Source organism: Podarcis cretensis (assembly GCF_951804945.1).
Source record: "Podarcis cretensis genome assembly, chromosome: 7".
Taxonomy (NCBI): Eukaryota; Metazoa; Chordata; class Lepidosauria; order Squamata; family Lacertidae; genus Podarcis; species Podarcis cretensis.
The window spans coordinates 89,073,754-89,097,022 of NC_137176.1; the positions used below are offsets into that span (position 1 = coordinate 89,073,754).

Consider the following 23,269-nt stretch of genomic DNA (forward strand, 5'->3'; position numbering starts at 1 on the left):
AGCAGACACTTCTCTTGAGGATTACAGATAAGAAAAATAAGAACATTGCATAGTATAGCTAACTTACATACTCACAAGCCTAACACAAATAGGATAGTTGAAGTCCTTTCACAAATCTGCAAACTGAAGGCTTTTGAAGATCTCCATTTCAAAAGACGAAACGAAGGCTATTAGGTGGAACTTCACAGCCGGGCATCCATGCAGATTGCAGTGAGCAATGGCAAAGAGCAACTTCTCAAACATTTCTCTGGTCCTTTATTCACAATTCGCACTTTGCGTCGTAACTCTCAAGCCAATCATAAGTCTTAATTAATATTTGAATTCACCAATGACCGGCTTGCTAGTCAATCAATCTACCCCTTGGCAGCTGGGTCAATTTAGAATCCAGGACTCAAATCAAAGGGGTTCCTCCCTTCCGTGGAAACTTTCCAGATACACATTCCCAAGCAATTCAAGGACAGATAACATCATTGGGGGGGGGGGATGTTCATACTCTCAGACCCAGGTGTCAATCCTTACATTAAATCAAGGCTTCCTTCATCCCAATAAACCTCTCACGCCAAGGAGCCTGCTAGTCTACAGTTTAAAGATACACAACCTCTTTCCCAGGGTCCTTGTGGCCGATGAAACTCCCACAAGGCTTCACTCCTTTTACTTGACCAAGAAAAATAATTTCTAAATAATACCAACTTTACTACACCACCACTACTATTGACCTTCATTCCAAGGAAACTGAGTCCTGGGTAAGTGCTGGAACCCATCAGTCTCCCTCACTGCTCAGAGGTTGTGGTGTGCACAGTGGAGTTCTGGCTTCCTTGGTTCATCCAAGTGAGTCAAAAGCCTTTTCAACTAGGTCAACTTAAGACCTCAAGAGCCTACTGGATCAGGTCAATGGACCATTGAGTTCAGAATCTTCTTCTTGCAGCGGCTTGTGGGAAACCCACAAGCATGATTTGAGCACAAGAGAAACTCTCTCCTCTTGTCATTTCCAGCAACTGGTATTCAGAAGCATTGATGCCTCCATCTGCAAAGCTTGTAGCCATTGATAGTCCTCTTCTCCATCAATGTGGCTAATCCTCTTTTAATGTCATCCAGGTTGGTGGACACCACTGTCTCCTGTGTGAATGAGTTCCATAAGGAATCCTTTTTAGGGTGTGTTCATGAAGCACACCAGGTTCGCTCAACACTTGCTGCCATAATCTGGAAACGATTCAAATTAGAGCTCCAAAGAAACACCTGCGCTTTGTCACATCACAGCGGAATACACAGCTGCTCGGATGTCTCTGCCGTCTCCCTTGGAAGATTGCACCTCCAAGCTTAGAAGCATCCCAAAGCCTCGAATGAACCTGGCCCTATAAATGTTTCATTGCAGATGCACTTATTTGAGGGAGGGCGAGACAGATTTAAATAAATAAATAAATAAATAAATAAATAAATAAATAAATAAAACGAGGGCTCTGAATGGAAGCACGAAAGGCTCAGACCCAGCAAAAGGTGAAGTTGCCACATTCGTTCACTTCATTTAGCAACTCCCCTTCCCGTTCTGAGGGAAGCAGCTGCTTCGGGGGAGGGAGCGGGGAAAAGCTTGCATTAAGGTAAGCATAAAAACAGCAGGTGCACAAACGCTGCCTTGCAAACCTACAGTACTCTCATACCTGTAATCACAGGCAAGCTTTCGTATTCAGGCAATGCAGCAGGCCAGGAAGGGGGGGGGGGAAGGAGGTGGGAACCATTGAAAGTGCAGGTTTTATTAGGGCCACCTGCTCCTATCCGTTCCTAAATGGAAATTAAAACAATACGGCTTAATTGTATCACACGCCGATCGCACAAACAATGTTGCGGTTTGCCTATCTCGTTGTTAACAATGCAAGGGAAGCCTGAAGTGGCTTGTATTTCATTAAAGTGAATTAGAATCTCCACTTCTTCCCTAATTAGGGCTGTCCCTGGTTGCCCAGCTATCCAGGTCTGTGGTGCTCCAAATCATGCCTGGTATTTTCTAGCACTTGGAAATGTTCAAAAACAATGATCATCATCAGTTTGGCAGTGGAACAGGCTCCTACGAGAGGCGGTGGACTGCCCTTACTTGAAAGCTTTTAAGCGGAGGTTAGATGGCCATCTGCCATGGATGCTTTCGCTGAGATTGCTGCATGGCAGGGGGTTGGACTAGATGACCCCTGGGTCCCTTCCAAGATTCTATGATTCCATGACCATAACAATCCTCAATAATATTTATATACTGTTTAACATGCAAAATCCCTAAGCCGTTTACATAAAATAGAATAAAGTACCAATTTTCCGTGTATAACACTATAACACGCCCCCATGTATAAGACGCCTCCTATTTTGGGAGACTCCAAATTAAGAAAATGGGGGGAAATGCCCAGAGTTGTTGAGCTATTTTTTTTTTTGGGGGGGGGGATTGCCGAAAATTTCTCATCCACCAGACCTACACTGCCACTCACATGTATCGCAAACGCCTCCAATCCACTGTCCCCAATCGCCTGCCCAATTGCCGCAGCGACAGCCAATCAAACCCAGCCCTAGACGCAGCCACCAATGACACGCCCAATAGCCATGGACACGTTCTGGCTCCCAGAAGCAACATATAGCAACATATAAGATGAGCCTCAAATGTCTAAACATTTTAATAAAAAAAACCCCTTGTCTTATACACGGAAAAATACGACAATTTTATAAAATGTGTTTATACTACATATAAAACCCAAATGTGTCAGCAGAAACTGATTCATTGGAATCCTTGCACAACAAAATGATCCTTGCCATATTTTAGATGGGAGTCTGAGACTAGTGAAGAACTGCTAGCATGTCCGTGGCATCTAGCAGGATTTCCATTCTGTTTTCCTTGGGACCACCCATATGTATTTGTGTGTGTCTGTGTGTCCTTTTGGTATTACCTTTCCTGCAAGGGAGCTTGGCTAAACCCTGAGAGGAAGCAACCGATGCAGCTGAGACACATGAAGATGAGGAGAGGAGGCAACGTGAGGGATCCAGTTAGTCAGAAGAAGAAGTGTTGCTTCTCTGAGCATCCATGGGGTGGGAGCATGTTCAGGTATCAGCACGATACTCACAGGTCTCAACACACGAAGGACCGAAAGGTGCTCATTTATAGAGAATATGCTTTCTAACATGTATTCACTCTTACGCTGTAATGGAAATGCAAAGACCTTTGTATTTTGAGGAGTTTGTAGTGCACAGCAATGGCTCCACTTGTGCCTAGAGTCAGAGGTGGGCAAACTGTTTCCACAGGGGGCCGGTCCACTGTCCCTCAGACCTTGTGGGGGGCCGGACTATATTTTGAAGGGAAAAAATCCCCCCCACAACTCTCCCCACCCTTCTCCACAGGACTGGACAAGCCCCAGTGGCTGCCTACCTGTGCCTTTCAAGTGCCAGGGGCTGGTGGCGGCGGCGAGGGATTGATGAGCGGCACGAAAGAGCTGGCTCCGGAGATGGGCTGTTTAAAATGGCACTCAGCCAACCGTGGCTCAACAAAGCCCAGCTCCCTTCCTCCTCTAGGCAAGGCAGGGAGAAGCCAGGAGGAGGGAGGGAGGAGGCGCCACCGCGGTGTGTGAGAGGGAGGTGGGAAAATGGCATAGACCAAACGATCAGAATCCCCACGCCGATCCACATGGCGATTCTCAAACCATCCACAGGCCAGATCCATAACGCAATTGGGCCAGATCTGGCCCCCAGGCCTTAGTTTGCAGACCCATGGCCTAGACCATTTTTAACGGGTCTGGGATCCCTTCATTAGCCAGTCAGATCTCTTGTATTGCATTCAGACATCTGCTGAGAAGGAGGGTCAATTTCCTACCTATTGCTTAGTCACGGGCAGCCCTTGGCAAGATGTCAAGGTCAGCCACCTGTTAAAGGGAGCCCTGGTGTCTAGCCATGGGGTCCCTGGGAATGTTTATGTTTGCCAGATATGAAAGCGGCTTGGAAACTCTCCTCTATGGGCCTCAGCACAGTCTGTGGCAGTCGAAGGAGCTGCATGCCAGCTATTTCTGGAGTCCACCTGCTTCTGGTGGGTTTCTGGGGACAGAAGAGGCATCAGGTGTCTTCTGCTTTGCCCTTGGCTCCTTATTTTCTTATCCTACCAGTAAACAAAAGCTGCTTATCAAGGAACAGCCCCAACCTTTGCTCAGATGGTGAGATGGCAGAGACAGAGAGCATTTTCGCCACAACAGAGTAACAAGATGGTCATGAGGACCCCATGGCCAAGCCGAACATCTCACCGGTCAGTCTCAGGCGAAACCTGGGATCTCTCACCTGTTCTAGGCCATGGGTAGGCAAATTAAGGTCTGTGGGCTGGATCAGGCCCAATTGCCTTCTGGATCTAGCCTGCAGATGGTCTGGGAATCACTGTGTGGATTGCCAGCTCGTGAGTTCTTTCCCTCTCCCTCCCTCGGCGGCACGTCCTCCTCCCTCCCTCTTCCTGGCTTCTCCCTGCCCTGCCTAGAGGAGGAAGGAGGCTGGGCTTTGTTGGTGCCAGCAGCAGCAGCAGTGCTTGAGCGGCTGCCATTTTAAGCAGCCCCTCTCCAGAGCCCTTTCCCACTCTCCTCATCCCCTGCTGCTCGCAAGACACAGGTAAGCAGCCACTGGGGTTCGTGGCGCTTTGCATCATTTCCTCCCCTCCAAAATATAGTCCGGCCCCCCACAAGGTCTGAGGGACAGTGGACCGCCCCCCTGCTGAACATGTTTGCTGACCCCTGTTCTAGGCCCTGTTTCATAGTACGGGTGTATCCACACACATTTTTCCAGAGTCCATCAACAACTCTGCCTATTCTTGAACACGTCTAGAAGTTTGCATGTGCCTATTTCATTCTTGCCACAGTGCAAAAGGACCTTTGTTAGAAGCTTTAAAAGACTGTGGCTTAATCCCATTTCCCCACAGGACCACATCTGCCGGCAACACAATCTTTTCAATCAGCTGTCTAGTTAGGATGCTCCAAGAAGGGAGAACACAACAGGCGTAAAGGATGCATTTTAACACCATTTTTCAAAGAACAACAGTTGCTAATTGCTTCGTTTTCTGTTGGGAAAAGTCTGCTTAATATGCAGGTCTCAAAATGATGTCTTTAATGCAAGCTGCCAGCAGAGGGGAAAAAAAGTCATTTAAATCTTGGGAGGGGGAAAAGAGAGAGAGAGGTTAAGCTCTCATTTTAGGAACACTCTCCAAGTCACTTCCAAACACGGTAAGAGAGTTACTGGTACAGAGCCAGGTTAAATTTGCCCAAATCATTTTAAATAGCACGGATCTAATCAGGATATTTTCTGTTCCTTAAAACACACACACAAAAACTTACTTGGTGTTGACTGGCCTTGGCCAACTGCTCATTGGCAGATTGTACATTTGAGGAGGCAGTCTCGATGTTGGCTTCAATGCTATCTGTAAATTAAGATAATAGAAAGTAATTACATGGTATGGAGTAGCGAGCAAATCCCGATATTTAATTTAATTTATACATAACCCAAGTCACACTCAAAGTGGTTGACAAAATATAGGACCAACAAGCAATTACAGATGCAAATGACAACAAATTAAAACAAAAGAGAGGCATTACAGGAAAAGAGGAATTCTGCTTTAAAATCCCCCCTCTGCAAAATAAATAAACAATAAACACACAGATATTTTTTTCAAAAAAAAAAAAATACAGGATAGTGTCACCAGCAGCATAAAATGTACCCATCAATCAGGAGGGAAATGACTCCTAAAGCTGCCACAAATTCTTTGGCCCGGGGAGTTAATTACAAATCAAAGCTGGATGCGAAGAGCGTCTCTTGCTCAAAGCAACACCTCCATCTCTCACCTAGGGGCTTTCTTTAAAAACAAAAAATCCTCTGTTTGGCACTAAAAGAAGCATCAGATTGGGCCAATTCACCACTCCTCTGCAGAAGACAAGAGCCCACATCAGCTCAGAAAGAAACAGCCACAGCAATGGCCCATGGGGCTGGGTGGGATAATTTGGAATGCTACATTATCAGACAGAAGCCGTTCTGCTTTGCTTGGATATTTTCCAACGGTGACACCACCACCGACAGCGAGTCATGAGTGGGACCCCTTTTGCTGCATGGGAAACTCCTCAGAAAATAAATCTTGCCATAAGGGACACCGCAACAAGGGTCACGGGAAGTAACTGATGCATGCTATCATGTAGCTTGAGGCTTTCACATCTGATATGTCTCCCGGAGCCCGGGAAAAAACTGAGAAGCTTAATTCTGTGCAAAAAAGGACTGCCAAGGAAAAAGACAGACACACGGGTTGTTGATGTCTCCTCGATCTCTCGCCACGTCCATCAAGGAGGGTACCCATCAGCTCTGAGCAAGGATGGCGGGCGAGGGCTGTGGGTCTCCCAACGGGTCTGTGACACGGACAATATCCATACAGGAAAATAAACTAGTGGGATTTCTATTCCTGGATGTTGTTCCCAGCTTTGTTCCCCGAGACAGACAGATGCCAAGCAACCTATTTTGACACTCTCAGCAGCTCACATTATGCATGAAGCATGATTGAGGGGTGAACTGTATGGGGACGAAAGTATGTGATGCTTTGCCACGAAATGGCAGCAAATGTCTAGGATTGTCAGAGAATTCTGACAAAAGCAGAAACGGAAGAGGAAATTGAGAGGGTCCACTTACAGAAATCTTTTCCAACAAGCACAATTGGTATTTGCTGTTGTTTTCAATCCGTCAATGATATGCAGTTGATTACGGTCCCCGCTCCCTCCTATTTGCATTGTGTAATGAGTACTATAATGATCCTAGGGCTATGTACAGCATTAATTATGTAAATTGCATAAGTTGCTTAATTCTGCCACAGTGGACAGCAAGACGAATAACGTGGTTTTTGGCAGAAGACAAGCTGCAGCAGAAAGAAAACAAGGCACCATGACAGGATAGCTCAGTTGGTGAGAGTGCTGATAATGCCAAGGTTGCAGGTTCGATCCCCGTAAGAGGCACTTGCATATTTCTTCACTGCAAGGGGCTGGACTGGAGGACCCTCAGAGTCCCTTCCAACTCTATAATCCTGCGAGTCTATGTGATGGATGGTGTTAAGATTGCCCTCTTGGTAGTTCTGCCACCCTCAATAGTTCAGGTGGTGGTGCATTGGGAAAGTGCACTCTCTGTGTAGCCCCTAAATTAGGACGTGCCTTGCATCTTTACACAGAGCTAAGGGAGGAAGTTCCTCTGAATGTTGATGACATTGAAATGAAATGAATGGGTTCTAGTAAAAAAGGTAAAATAAGAACATGAAAGAAGGGATAGATATTAGACAAAAATCAGGAAGAAACAATACGTGAAGAAAGATAATTGAGGATAAAATTAATAAGAAGGAATTTGCTAATTAATTTTAAATTGGAATACAAGAAAGGGGTGTGTGAGGAAGTCAAGAAAATAAGTTTATGAACGGTAAGAAATTAAAGAGAGGGATTTTTATTTTTAACTTTTTGAATTTTTTTAGTGTTCTAATCTTTTTTCTTTTTTTCTTGTTTGTTTTTTTTTCCCTTTTGTATTATGTTTGAATGTTTGTTTGAATGTTTATATGCTCTGTGTTTTTTTTATGTAATTTTTTTCTTTGATAAAACTTAATAAAATATCATAAAAAAAGGAAGTTCCTCCTTCAGCTCGTTGAGGTTTCAAGGTTCAGATTAATTCTGCCAGAACCAACATTTTGCTTTCTCAAGCAATCAGGGTGGGTCTGCACTGCAAGATTGTATAGTGTCCTCTGTCCCTCTGTCTCAAAAATCCCAATGTGCTCACAGGGCTAAAAGGGTTAGTGGCCTCTGCACACTCTCCAGCATTTCTCTGATGTAAATAGGGACGTCCTATTCCATAGTAAAGGGACGCGGGTGGCGCTGTGGTCTAAACCACAGAGCTTAGGGCTTGCCGATTGCAAGGTTGGCGGTTCGAATCCCCGCGATGGGGTGAGCTCCCATTGCGCTGTCCCAGCTCCTGCCAACCTAGCAGTTTGAAAGCACATCAAAGTGCAAGTAGATAAATAGGTACCTCTCTGGCAGGAAGATAAGCAGCGTTTTCGTGCGCTGCTCTGGTTTCGCCAGAAGTGGCTTAGTCCACCAGTTCCCTTGGCCAGTAAAGCAAGATGAGCGCTGCAACCCCAGAGTCGTTCGCGACTGGACTTAACTATCAGGGGTCCTTTACCTTTACCTTATTCCATAGTAATAATAATAATAATAATTTTATTATTTATACCCTGCCCGCCTGACTAGGTTGCCCCCAGCCATTCTGGGCAGCTTCCAACATATATTAAACCATTATTAAAATAAAATATTAAACATTTAAAAAGTTCCCTATACAGGGCTGCCTTTGGATGTCTTCCAAAGCTTGTATAGTTACTTCACTTCTTGGCTTGGGGGTCCCATAACTCCATTCACTGTCCCTGGAGGAGAGGGACCTTTGCTCTGATCCAGCCTGGCTCTCCCTCTGTTCTTATTTCTGCCTTTCTGCTCCTGGTACATGCTAGCCTCTCTTAGCTGTGCACCAGGAAACTCCCCTCCACTTGAGTACAGTGGTGCCCCGCAAGACGAATGCCTCGCAAGACGGAAAACCCGCTAGACGAAAGGGTTTTCTGTTTTAGAGGCGCTTCGCAAAACGAATTTCCCTATGGGCTTGCTTCGCAAGACAAAAATGTCTTGCGAGTTCCTGCGGGTTCCCCCCCCCTTCCCCCCCCCTTTTCCTAAGCCGTTAAGCCGCTTCTCAGCTGATCCGCTGATAAGCCGCTTAACAGCTGATCGCTAAAAGCCGCTAAACCGCTAATAGCGCTAATCCGCTAAGCTGTCAATGGGCTTGCTTCGCAAGATGAAAAAACCGCTATACGAAGAGCCTCACGGAACGGATTAATTTTGTCTTGCGAGGCACCACTGTACTTCTGGGGAATCTCTGGCTCCTTTGCGCAAAGAACATTTTACATCCTGAAGCACATTTTATTATCTGAAGGCAAATATTTAGACAAACTCCTCAGTTGGGCTGGCAAGATTTTCTCAGTTAATGTGAAGGCACTCGTTGGTCTGTTTTCCTCTCGTTCCCATGAAGGAGATGTGGGGCTTCTTCCTCTTAGCTGACATTTCACATTAGGCTCCCTTTGAATTTGCAAGAGGCTGCACCTCACAACTCGCAGGGAGAAATCCCCGGCAAAGAAGGATGCTGTTGTAAGCCCAGGTCCCTTGAGATTGGAAAGACTTTGCAGTTCTTCAGAGAGAATGTGAACCACTGTAGGTGAACAGTAGGGAAAACAAACAGAGCCTATGGGCCACATCAAACCTGCAAATGTGTGGCATCTGATATATAAAACCATATTCCCTATTTGCAGAGTTAAGCTATCTAACTTGCTCCCACCAGGTGCAACGATGGCCAACAACTTGGGATGGCTTTAAAGGGAATCGGATAGATGTGTGGAGAATAAGGCTGCCAAACCCATGCAAGTTGTGAACTAGCATCCCATGTAAGGAAGGACATTCAGACATATGAGCTTCCACCCCAAATATGCAGTCTAGAGATGTATAGTCCAGACGCAGGTTGCTTGTGAGAACTAGAGCTTTGCAGGTGTAGTGGTCAAGAGTGATGGACTCGTAATCTGGTGAAACGGGTTCGCTTCCCCACTCCTCCACATGCAGCTGCTGGGTGACCTTGGGCTAGTCATGCTTCTCTGAAGTCTCTCAGCCTCACTCACCTCACAGAGTGTTTGTTGTAGGGGAGGAAGGGAAAAGGAGATTGTTAGCCGCTTTGAGACTCCTTAAAGGTAAAGGGACCCCTGACCATTAGGTCCAGTCGTGACTGACTCTGGGGTTGCGGCACTCATCTTGATTTATTGGCCGAGGGAGCTGGTGTACAGCTTCCGGGTCACGTGGCCAGCATGACTAAGCCGCTTCTGACGAACCAGAGCAGTGCATGGAAACGCTGTTTACCTTCCCGCTGGAGCGGTACCTATTTATCTACTTGCACTTTGACGTGCTTTTGATCTGCTAGGTTGGTAGGAGCAGGGACTGAGCAACGGGAGCTCACCGTGTCGCGGGGATTTGAACTGCCGACCTTCTGATTGACAAGTCCTAGGCTCTGTGGTTTAACCCACAGCGCCACCTGGGTCCCTTTGAGACTCCTTAGGGTAGTGATAAAGCGGGACATCAAATCCAAACTCTTCTTCTTCTTCTTCCACTGTATCCATGAAACTGAATGGTAGAAAGCTGAAGATGGACAGTGCTTTTTCACAACAGAAAATAGTCATGGAGGAGAGGACTGCCAAGGGCTATTAGTCATGATAACCATGCTCTTCCTCCACAGCTTCCAAACACAGGTTGTTGGAAACTGCAGCAAAGGAGAGTGTTTTTGTGCTTGAATCCTGCTTGTGAGTTTCCCATTCAGGCACTGGTTGGCCACTGTGAGAACATGATGCTAGACTATGTGGTCCATTGGCCTGAATGCCAGTTGCTGGGGCATGTGACCTGTTTGTGTGCTCATGATCCATTTTTGGACCCCCCAGAGCCATCTGGTTGGCCACAGTAGGAAACAGGATGATGTGCTGGATGGGCCTTTGGTCTGATCCAGCGGCTACTCTTCTTCTGTTCTTAGTACGGGATATCCTGGATATTAGTATGGGATATCCTGGATTTACAAAGCTGTTGTACTACCAACCATGCTGTATGCTTTTGAAACATGGACCACTTATAAACGCCATCTCCAACTCCTCGAAAGATTCCTTCAACAGTGTCTCTGAAAAATTCTACACATCACTTGGGAAGACAAGTGAACTAATACCAGTGTACTGGAAGAAGCAAAGATCACCATTGTTGAAGCAATGATTTTTCGACTTCAACTTCGTTGGACTGGTCATGCTGTGAGGATGCCTGATTATCGTCTTCCAAAGCAACTATTCTATTGAGAACTTAAAAATGGAAAGTGTAATGTCAGTGGTCAACAAAAGAGGCTTAAAGACACTCTCAAGGCAAGTCTTAAAAAATGTAGTATAAGCACCAGCAACTGGGAAACACTGGCCTGCGAGTGCTCCAATTGGAGAACAGCCTTTACCAAAGGTGTCATGGGCTTCGAACACACTTGAACTCAAGACACAAGGGAGAAACATGCTAAGAGGAAGGCATGCTTGGCAAATCCACACCGTGATCAACTCCCACCCGGAAACCAATGTCCCCACTGTGGAAGGACGTGTGGAACCAGAATTGGCCTCCACAGTCACTTATGGACTCTTTGTTAAAACTGTATTTATAGAAGACAATCTTACTCGGCTATGAGTGATCGCCAACGAAGAAGAAGAATAATCCTGGATTTAAGGAACATCACAAAACAAGCAACAAACCAACAGCATTATGCTACAATGATACCTACCTATTGTGTCACCCTGCTCATATACCATAGAGGCCAGGTCCTTGATGATCTGGTTTACATCCAGCATATCACTCTGAAAAGAATAAAGAAAATCAGCATTTTCTGCAAACTAAGCAACAATACATGAGATTTTTTCCTGGTCTTATGAAAAACAATTTTCATTTAAATATCAAAGAGTTGTTCCACCTGAGCAAGAAGCAGCGTGCTCTAGGCTCTGGAGGACTCATGAGCGGAACATGTTCCTATGTTCTTACATGAGCATTTGGAACGTCACATCTCACTTTGAATGCTCTCAAAGTGATGTCCAAGCCATCTTTGGGTCATGGCTTTAAGTAGGATTCACTAGACCACCCTGGTCACTGATGAACTGGCTTTGCAGAACCCCCCCCCCACCAGATGTGCTCTCTTCTAAGTTCAGTTATCCAATGCTCCCTCGAGAACGGCTCCCTTGAATATTCAATTCCACGGTGCCCAGCTCATTTGCAAGTTTGCTCCTGGGATTAGAACCTGTGGCGTCTGAGTAATCGCAGCCCCGCTGCTTGGAACGCTAAGCTGTCTCCCGTGATGAATTCATCAGAGGTGCCAAGTGGATATATGCTCTTTTGGGGGAGAGAGTTCATTATGTGACTGTGAATACCACAGTACTTAATTATGTAATGCAGTAAGAATCTCATTAATTTGTAATAAAGCCGGAAAGAATCATTGTGAATTACTGAAGGCACACACACACACACACACACACACACACACGATTGAGCCACTGAACAAATCCAAGAAACAAAAACCAAGAAAAAGATAAGAGGAAGGAAGAAAAAAACAGAACAAAGGCTAGGGAATTATCTGTTCTCTTTGTCATTAAACACAATAAACCTTTAATTATTTATGCTAATATTAGTGAGAGCTGGACCATAAAGAAGGCTGATCGCCGAAGAATTGATGCTTTTGTATTATGGTGCTGGAGGAGACTCTTGAGAGTCCCATGGACTGCAAGAAGATCAAACTGATCCATTCTGAAGGAAATCAGCCCTGAGTGCTCACTGGAAGGACAGATCCTGAAGCTGAGGCTCCAATACTTTGTCCACCTCATGAGAAGAGAAGACTCCCTGAAAAAGACCCTGATGTTGGGAAAGATGGAGAACACAAGGAGAAGGGGATGACAGAAGGACGAGATGGTTGGACAGTGTTCTCGAAGCTACCAGCATGAGTTTGACCAAACTGCGGGAGGCAGTGGAAGACAGGAGTGCCTGGCGTGCTCTGGTCCATGGGGTCATGAAGAGTCAGACACGTTTAAATGACTAAACAACTAAACAACAATATTAACAGTTGCAAAAGGGTCTGCAGAATCCTGGGGGAGGAACGGGGGTAACTTTTAATCAGGAGCTGAGAAGCTTTTCTATCTTTTTCCCAACCCAACCCAAGGACTCTGTTGGCCACGTGCCTGAGGTCTTCGTTGTGAAGGAGGTTTGCTTAGAATCACAGAAACATAGAAGTGAAGGGTTGGAAGGATCTCCAAGGGTAATGCATTCCAACCTCCCTACAGTGCAGTAATCTCAACCAAAGCATCCATGGCAGAGGACTATCCAACTTCTGTTGAAAAACCTCCAATGAAGGAAGTCTACAACCTCCTGAGGAAGTCTGTTCCACTGCCAAGCAGCTCTTACCACCTGGAAGTTCTTCCTAAGGTTGAGCTGGAATCTCCTTTCATGTAATTTGAAACCCCTTCCCCAGAGAGCTTAATGTCAACAGCACATCCAAAGCGCACCCATACAACTTTGCTATTTGGCTGCAACAGGAACAGACAGATTAAGAGATCCAATACATGCTTCTATCATGACAAAAAGAGCCCAAAAGATTGGTATTGGGTTACAACTGACCTATTTCCACTTTGAGCAATAGCCTATCAGAACCGGCCCTCCCATGAGGCAGAATGAAGCAGTGGCCTTGGGTGGCAGAATTCTGTGGGGGCCATGGGCTTGACAGTGGCTTCTGGAGAGATCTCAAGAGATTTCACTGGAAGCTGTCCCAGCTGTATGACCCCAGGAAGCAAAACTTTGATGGCAGGGACATCATTGGCTCCTGGTACGTTTCCGAGCACAATTCAAAGCATTGGAGCTGATCTTTCAAGCCCTAAACGGCCTCGGCCCAGTATACCTGAAGGAGTGTCTCCACCCCCATTGTTCAGCCCAGACACTGAGGTCCAGCTTTGAGGAACTTCTGGTGGGTCCCTCACTGTGAGAAGTGAAGCTAAAGGGAACCAGGCAGAGGGCCTTCTCGGTAGTGGTGCCCACCCTGTGGAACACCCTCCTATCAGATGTCAAGGAAATAAAGAGCTATTTTAGAAGACATCTGAAGGCAGCCCTGTTTAGGGAAGTTTTAAATGTTTGATGTTTTATCGTGAGTTTAATATTCTAATGTGAGCAGCCCAGAGTGGCTGGGGAAACCCAACCAGATGGGTGGGGTATAAATGTATTATTAATTATCATCATCATCATCATCATCATCATCATCATTAGCAGAGCAGCACCTTTATGTTTCACCTTAAGAGAGCTGCCCCTGCCACATATTCAGCAAAGGAGCACTACATCCCCAGAAATGGATGGTTGTTGTTTTTAATACTCCCTACCTACATGTGCCCTGTCTCTACATTAAACAAACAAAACCTCCTATTTACAGCTTTAAAAGTCAGCACCAACACTTTGAATTCTGCTCGGAAACATACCAGGAGCCAGTGTAGGTCCTTTAGCGCCATTGTTATATAGTCCTAGCAGCCGCTCCCACTCACCAGTCTGGCAGATGCATTCTGGATTACTTGTAGTTTCCGGGTCACCTTCCAAGGTAGCCCCATGTAGAGAATATTGCAGTAGTCCAAGCAGGAGATAACTAGAGCATGCACCACTCTGGCAAGACAGGGAGCAGACAGGGAGTAGGGTTCCAGTCAGGACACCAGATGGAGCTGGTAGACAGCAGCCCTGGACACAGAATTGACCTGTACCTCCATGGACAGCTGTGAGTCCAAAATGACTCCCAGGCTGCGTATCTGGTCCTTCAAAGGCACAATTAGCCCCTCAGGACCAGGGAATCCTGCCCGCCCCCTGTCCCCTGAAACAGCACTTCTGTCTTGTTAACGAAGGTTAGCAAAGGTCCTAATCCCTGGAATATTGACATTGGACTGGGAATGCCCACACCTTGAATGTCCAGAGTGCTGCCACCAGTCAGTTTAGAGAACATTGAGGTAGATGGAACAGTGATCTGACCTGATGGTTTGCTACATTCTTGAGAGCATTGAGAAGTATGACCTCACACGACCACCTCATGTCTGACGTGGTGCAGTCCAGAAGCGATGCAGCCCATAATTTCCCCACTACACGATGCCAAGAGCCTGAATCATTTTTCCACAAGTGCGTGGAGCTGTGGGTTGAATGCTACATTTGATGGTGGTACATAGTCTTCACACACCATCTTCCTCTCCAGCACACAAACAGGCATATTTAAGGAAGGAGAAGACGCCAACAGAATGACTAATAAACTCTAGAAGTGGGAAATGATCTGCGCATAAAGCAAACAGCAGAGGAAGGTGTTTCTCCTGAGAGCAGACAGAAACGTCAGCTTGGCTCTCAAAACCACTTTCCCACTTTTCTTTTGCTGAGCACGGGAGGCTTCCCACTTCATTAGTCCAGATGGCAGAAGCCTCTGGGACTTTGTAATTCATATTTGAAAGCAGGAAACCAAACCAAACAAAAATTAATAATAGTACGCTGTTTCTCACAATAGACTGAGCCTTCTACAGATCACTGTCTCCTACCTGCCTCCCTAGGTAAATTAATTGCCCACCAATATAATGTCATCCTCTGGTTCCACTATCGGCATCACAAGGGTGAATGGGACACATTGAACTCTGAAGATCACAGAGATTAAAATCTCATCAGGTCGCTGAAACAGGGCAGGCTGGTTCAAATTGCACAGGGTGGACAAACAGTAGCTCCAAAGGCACCTGCAGCGAGTAATGGGTACAGCTAAATATAGCACATTTTCCCCGCTCCGAAATAGAAAATGAAACACCAATGATGGAAATGTGGACTATAAAGCAGGGGTCAGAAATGTCAGAGCAACACACATTGCCACAAAAAGAGAACACCCTTGAGTTTTAGTCCTTTTTTGTGCTTTTAACGCACAGAAATTTCACAAGGGGCGTCCAAATGGCGGGTTTGTTATTCTCCCAGTTTAGGCATCTCTTTATGCCACAGTACTAGTCGCCACATCACCCGAGGCTCAAGTCTTGAGATTCAGCAGGTGGGTGCTAATTGCTCAGAGGTGGTGCCTGATACATCTAGTGATGGATGAATCCCTCAATTTAGGCTGCCCTTTGTGTACGCTCAGGGATGCAGATGGCACTGTGGGTTAAGCCACAGACCCTAGGACTTGCCGATCAGAAGGTCAGCGGTTCAAATCCCCGTGACGGGGTGAGCTCCCGTTGCTCGGTCCCTGCTCCTGCCCACCTAGCAGTTCGAAAGCACGTCAAAGTGCAAGTAGATAAATAGGTACCACTCTGGCAGGAAAGTAAACAGCGTTTCCGTGCACTGCTCTGGTTCACCAGAAGCGGCTTAGTCATGCTGGCCACATGACCCGGAAGCTGTACACTGGCTCCCTCGGCCAGTAAAGCGAGATGAGTGCTGCAATCCCAGAGTCGGACACGACTGAACCTATTGGTCAGGGCCCCTTTACCTTTACCTTGTGTATGCTCAAAGCAGGTACAAAAGTGTTGCATGGTGGTACGCTACTGGAGAAACATTTTTGGGGGACAGCAAGCAAGGGACAGAATATTTACACAAGGGATTAATATTTCAGCTTGCAGGCTGCATTCCCTTTTACGCTTCCTTTTAAGGCCCACACCCCGTTGGTGGTTGGGGTTGGAGGAAAAGGTTGGCAGTGTTGGGATGCGTCCGGGGAGACGGGGGTATTTGGCAGGCCCCCAGCTGGCTCCAGCCAACGGCCGGCAGCAGGGCGAACTCCGGTTCTTGGAACAGCATCTATCAGCGACTCGAGCCTCAGAAGCCTTCAGAGACTGAGCACGCTCTAATCAGCAGAGTGAATAACTTTTCACAATGGAAGTGGCGGACAGAGGCATATGGAGGCATATTTACAGGCGTTTAAACAGCATCAGGAACAAAGGAAAAACATGTCAGCTTCCCTTCCTGTCCAAGCAAACAGCAGCATAGCAAAAGCTATATACAACAGAAGTTCCCAGTTGACTGTGTTGGAAGTAAACAGACATGTGACATACAACAATCCACACATCTGTTCTAAAGGTGGAATGGACCTATATCCTAACAGCCAGATCAATGAATGCAAATTTCAACTATGTGTACAAGCGGCTAGTTTCCATAAACACCCCCCCCCAGCCCTCTCTATCCTTCTAAGCAAGGAAGAGGCAATATTAGAGTTCAAGGATACATCCCAGCCAGCAATAAGCTCTCAAGGAGGGTGCAAACTCTCTCTGGGGAGAGTTTTGAGAGCCATATAGAGACCTGGAGGGCCACCAGGTGTGTGTTCCTCATCCCTGACTTATTTTATCAATGCAATCCTAAATGGTAAATTTCAAGATTCTACAGGGTGCATTACACAAGAGTCTTGTGGGCCTTAAATACTACAGTCGTAAGAGCATTTGTTGAGTCTTTCTGAGTGCTGTTGTTATTTCCAGAGTGGCCCTTGGGGGTGACCATCAGATCTTCTCCTTGCCTTGACACTCGTAAGAAATCAAGATATACAGCTGTGTCACCAGATGCATTCTCTCTCTGTTCAAAGCATGTTCCCTCACATCGCTTGCTGGCCTTATGAGGAGTCTACGGCTCAGCGGAGCTGTTCCGAAGCCAATGTGAAATAATTTGGCAACATACTCCAGCGCTCCCTAATAGAGGTGAGGCCACGTTGTGAAACAACACTTAACCACCGTCACTTATTGTCGTCCTGTGTGTCAAGCTCAGGACCAGAAGCCGCAGATGGAAAGGAGCCAGGAAGGCGTGTAGCTATTCTGCTGCTCACTGATTTATTCCTCCTGGTCAAGCCTGACAATCTCTCATGGAAAAGAATTGCTGGAGTGAATTGCCTGTCTTGTAAATGTCTTGTCTCGAGCTGTGCTCGAGCTCCTGGGATTCAGCCCCATGGGCTTTCACGAGGACCATGCACTTTCAGGATGAGTAGAACACCAACAGTAACCCTTCATATGGGCGAGAAACAGGATTGGTCTGAAGACAGGGAAGAAGAGCAAAGAAACAGCCTGCTGGATCAGACCAATGGCCCATCTAGACCAGCATCCTGATATTGCAGTGGAAACCCAGAAAATTGTGTGAAATCTGCAAGCAGGATGTGAGCACAACAGCCTGCTCCTCTCTTGTGGTTTCTAGCAACTGGAATTCAGAAACTTTACTGCCTCTGGCTGGGAAGGTAGAACATAGCCATCACGGCTATTATCTCTCCTAATCCTCCACATTTAGTCTAACTAAATGGAATTTACTAATAGGAAAACCATGTTGGGATATTCCGTTCCACCTTAAGGGACAGGCATGAGACTGCTGGGTGTCACATGTCTATTTACACTCCAGCACAGATTGCTGGGAACTTCCGTTTGTGTAGAGCTTTTGCTTATGCTGTCTTGCTTTGGACACGAAGGAGATTAGACATGTTTTCCTTTTGTCCTGATGTATGCTGAATAAACTGCTTGTAAATATGCTTACACAACCTCTCCTGCCACTTTGGTTTGTGCGTTATCTCTGCTGAGTTGCGTGCCCCAGCTTTTGAAGCTGTGGGTTGCAGATGCTGCAACAAGGACTGGAGATCGCCTGGCACACTGGCCGGTGGGCTGGAGCCAGCTGGGGGCCTGCCAATTGCCCCCATTTCCTTGGTTGTATGCCAACAAATCATACCTAGCTCACCCTCTCTATTAAGCAGTTCTTAAAAATTCCCCTTATGGGACACAGGTGGCGCTGTGGGTTAAAGCCTCAGCGCCTAGGGCTTGCCGATCGAAAGGTCGGCGGTTCGAATCCCTGCGGCGGGGTGCGCTCCCGCTGCTCGGTCCCAGCACCTGCCAACCTAGCAGTTCGAAAGCACCTCCGGGTGCAAGTAGATAAATAGGGACCGCTTACCAGCGGGAAGGTAAACGGCGTTTCCGTGTGCGGCTCTGGCTCTGGCTCTGGCTCTGGCCAGAGCAGCGATGTCATGCTGGCCACGTGACCCGGAAGTGTCTTCGGACAGCGCTGGCCCCTGGCCTCTTAAGTGAGATGGGCGCACAACCCCAGAGTCTGTCAAGACTGGCCCGTACGGGCAGGGGTACCTTTACCTTTACCTAAAAATTCCCCTTGGGGCAAAGTACATTTATCACAGGTTTCAGGGACCTTTCTCAGTCTGAGTGGCACACTCCCTCAAGCACAATCTTCCCAAGACTGCATGACCATGATGGGTCAGAGGCAGAATGGGTGGGACAATGGTTGTGTTAGAATCATATGCATTACAGGACAGGGAGAATAACCAGCCCTGTCTTTCAGTAACTTTTTTTTTCTTTGCCAGCACTGGCACTCAGCCCAAATCACACATGCAAAGCCACTCTCCAAATAAATTAAATTGGCTCCAGCATTTATCTAGCAAAGCAAAAACTTCCTTCCCTCTTGAGCGGCTTCTGAGAACAAAGAGTCCTGCAACCAAACGGATGAAGGACATGGGGGAAGGCAACAACAAGGCAATGATTTCCCAAACATCACAGGAGCTTCCTTTGAACTTGAGAATCATCTAATGCATGCCGGAGGCTAAATAGAGTGCAAACTAATACAGGAGAAGCCACTGTGATCATCTCTCACATTGATTGACAATGGCTGTTGGAGAGGGCCGCTTATTGTGGGCTTGTACAATCTTGCTTTTAAAAAAGAGGGGGAAACAACTCACTGGATATCGCTTGCACTGAATACTGGAAGAGGTACCATCCTAGGTCTGTTGACTGACTGAAGCTAAGAAGATGGTGCGAGAGGTCAAGATGGGGTATCACTGCAGCCTGGAGCTGCAGCAGCTCCTTGAATGGTTTCCAACATTTTGCACTGACTTTGCTTGGGGTTTTTTATGCCTGAAGAATTCTGCAATTCCTGGTCCTCACTCTGTTTGCTCTGTCACTTTTGGCATGTGCAACAACATTCCTGCCTGCTTCTCTCTTGCATACAATAGCCATGCAAACTCCCAAACATACAATTCCCTCTAGAGGTCGTGTGAGAACCTGAGGCCCTCTGTATGGTGGTGGGATGCAGAATCCCATGCTAGATGAGGCTACTGAGAGTTGAAATCATAGAATCATATAGAATCATATAAGTGAATGATTGGAAGGTAACTCCAATGGTCAAACCCCTGCAATGCAGGCACCACAACTAAAGAATCCTTGACAGATGGCTCTCCAATCTATGCTTTAATATCTCAAATGAGGGAGGGTCCTGTGAACGATCTGTGATAAGATCTTAATTGGCACTGGCTGGCTAATTACTTTATGGCCCCAATTAGCCCCAGTATAATGCGGTCCGGCACGCTTCTTAGCCAAGCTGCGCAGACCTTCTTCTCTCCGGTTTCGCCTTGCAGAGTAAAAACACAGCGGATCAAAACTGTTGCAGCCTGCTTCAGATCCAGACAAACACACCAAGCACTGTGTATGTCCACATTCATCAGTTCTTTATTGCAGCAAATATTTACAGCTCAGCATTTCTCAGATTCTCCTGGACTGCTAGCATTCATGGCGTTCGTCTCTCTCAGAGACAAAGTGAGAACAACAAGTAGAGCTCCTCCCTCCTTCCAATCACGTCAGAATAGGAGGCACAACTCAGAACAAAATTAACCCAGTAAGTTCTGAATCCCAACACCCCCTCTTGTCGAGCATTCTGACAAGACCTGTGGATGTACCTTTGCAGACCTCTGTGAGATCAATCCCTTCCCCAATGCCTTGCGCCCTCTCCTGGCGTTCCTGTCAGGCATCTGTGGAACATCCTCACAACTCTCAGATTCGCACTGTGCGAAACTTACCCACGCACCTGTGGCCTGATACCTTTCAGGTGGAATTCCCTTCGTTGTGCGACTGGACCGCCTGGGCACAAACTCAGGCACTGCCTCTGACTCACTGTGGTCAGCAGGTGTGTCCTCTGCATCCTGGGATTCCCCCTCTGACTTAACGTGTCTTCGAACCCTTGGAATTACCCTCACAGGAGAACTAGGCTCACTCTTGGGCTCCCTTTTTACAACTTGCGGAGATGCCCCATCCTGCTCCTGACTTTGGTCAGTGAGCTGATCGTCATCAGCAGACTCAGCCCCTGGCTCTCCTTCCTCCTCATCAGAACCTTCCTGCTCTGAATCAGAAAGACATTCTGAAAGAATATCGCGTCTGGCAGGGGTCTTTGACTTTTCCTCCTGCTTACAGAACTCAGCGTGTTTACTGATCAGCAGCTTACTCTGATCACCTGACGGGTACGCAAACCTCCATGCACGAGCCGTTGGCTCATACCCACAGAAGATCATTTTCTGGAACTTGGGTTCACCTGGCCCTCGCAAAGCTTCAGGCACCGGCAGCGAGGCCGTTGATCCGAACGCACGGAGGAAGTGAACCTGTGGTTTCCTCCCGTGAAGCATGAAAAACGGTGTGTCTCCTACCACTGAATTGTAGGACCGATTCCAGGTGAAGCTCACATATTTAACTGCCTCCATCCAAAACTTTGGAGATAACCCAGAATCTGACAGCATCACCTGTGCAGCCTTAACCAGAGCCTCACTTCTGAGCTCTGCCACCCCCCTCTGTTGAGGAGAAGTCACTGTGTGACTTATCCCTTTCTTGTGAAAGAACTTCTGCAAAGCAGACCCAGTAAACTGTGAACCTCTGTCACTAGCAATTTCCCTGACTCTGGTGGAGAACCTTAGTTCCACCTCCTCAATCCAACGACTAATCAGCTGTGCTGCATCTTCCTTGGATATGAGACCATGTGTCCAGGTGTTCTGCGAAAAATCATCCTGCAGCGTCAGCAGAAACCTGGCCCCTCCCAGACTTGGTTCCTTCACGGGACCCAACAGATCTATGTGCACAAGATCAAAAGGTTTTGTGGTTACCCTCTCCACCCTGGGGTAACTGCACCCTCTTACCTTTGCCTGTCTGCAAGCCTGACAATCTAGGACTCTTGCACATTCCTCAATTCTACAGCCTTTGGAAACCTCAGGTAGCACCTGTAGTTCTTCAAGACAAGCATGTGCTGTCTTCTTATGCCACGCACAAGAACATGAAACATGAGTGGGAACTGTAGCACGCAGGGCTTGTGCTTTCTCAACCTTCCCCTCACCCTCCAGAGACGTTTTAAGAATGAAGAGATCATTCTGCCCCTTTGCAACTCTAACCAGTTGCTTCCCTCCTTTGGAGATTGTACAAACATCGTGTTCAAAGCAAACCTTAAACCCCTTTTTCAACAAATAAGGCACAGATAAAATACAGTGTTGCACTCCTGGTACAATGCAAACTTCCATCTGCTCCTGCAAAACAGAAAAAGATACATTTGCAACGTTATTCACATTTTTCTTTTCCCCACTTGCAAACTGAACAGTTTTCCCAGCCGGAATTGCCGTGCAATTCCACATCTCGACTGCAGGGGTCTCTGGGATCAGGTTGCAGTTAGCTGCTGAGTCGATTAGAAAGCGAAAAACAGTGTGTCCCTCAGAGCTGTCCTCAAACAAAGCCATACTGGCAACAAACGTCCCGCTGCCCCCTCTCTTTGGGCTTCTGCAGCAGTTCTCTTTGGTTGTCTCGGCAACCAACTCCCCCTTGCTCAGGGCCTTGGCAGCTTCCGTAGAAGTAGCCTCCTCCGTTGCCTTGGAGACCGGCCTGGCCTCTGCGTTCCCACGCGACTCTTTAGGCCTTATCTTCACTTTGTCCAGGTGGCCGACCTTGAAACGTCTAGCTCGCCTCAGCCTTCCAGACTTTGGCTGACGACAAACATCAGTGGAAAAATACTGCCCAGGGCTCCTTTCAGCTGGCCTGGCCCCCCTTCTTCCGGAAGAGCACTCTGTGCCAGCCCTGCCCTCGCTGAAACTGCGTTTCACTTCAGCACTCACAGTGGAAAACTTTTGAAACTTGCCTTTGGAATTCTCAGCCCCCCCGACTTGCACCTCAGGGACTGGGGCTACAGCCATCTCCGGGCTCTCCATGACTTGCCCAGGGCCCTGGCCTCCTGCTGAAGTTTCACACAAACTTCTCAGCACCTCCCAGGCAGCCCTTGCTGACTTCACGCCCTCCAAACTGGGCAAAAGTGATGCATGTACGCATGCTTTTAGCATAGCAAGCTCTCTTTGCATTCTCTGCTGGCTATCTTCAGGCAACGCAGCCTCAAAGCCGGTAATGTCTGTCAGGGGAAGTGGCTCTTTCTGGCTTACATCCCAAAGCCCAGCCACCAGAAACCAACCCCTTACTCTTCTGGACCAGGTTGCCCAACTTCTTAAAGTGAGCTTTTCAAGCGGAACGTCCTCAAGGACCTGGCTGTCTGCCATTCTCTCCTCTTTCCCGGGGCCCCAGCTGTACTCACGTATCACCAGTCAGCCCTCCGGCACCCGATTCTTCAGCTGCTCTCTGCTCTTAGCAACTCTTGCCTCTCTGCAGCAGGCAGAACACAGAACGCAGACCTCCGCTCCGTCTAGCGTCCTCCCAGCTCTTCAAAGCTGACTTCAAAACTCACCGGCAGACTCTCAGCAACAGTTTTATTAGCGGTAATTAGGTCTCCCATAACCTGTGAACGATCTGTGATAAGATCTTAATTGGCACTGGCTGGCTAATTACTTTATGGCCCCAATTAGCCCCAGTATAATGCGGTCCGGCACGCTTCTTAGCCAAGCTGCGCAGACCTTC

The 23,269-nt window shown here is 47.3% G+C and overlaps 1 protein-coding gene across 1 annotated transcript in view; it reads right to left on the reverse strand.

The window, feature by feature from the left end:
• Positions 1-23,269, reverse strand: part of TSNARE1 (t-SNARE domain containing 1) — a 394,489-nt gene that overhangs the window by 83,801 nt on the left and 287,419 nt on the right. The window contains exons 9-10 of the mRNA XM_079984518.1: positions 11,374-11,446; positions 5,325-5,407 (exon numbers count right to left, since the gene is read on the reverse strand). Of these exons, the coding sequence (XP_079840644.1) occupies positions 5,325-5,407; positions 11,374-11,446 (156 nt within the window). The remainder of the gene's footprint in view (positions 1-5,324; positions 5,408-11,373; positions 11,447-23,269) is intronic.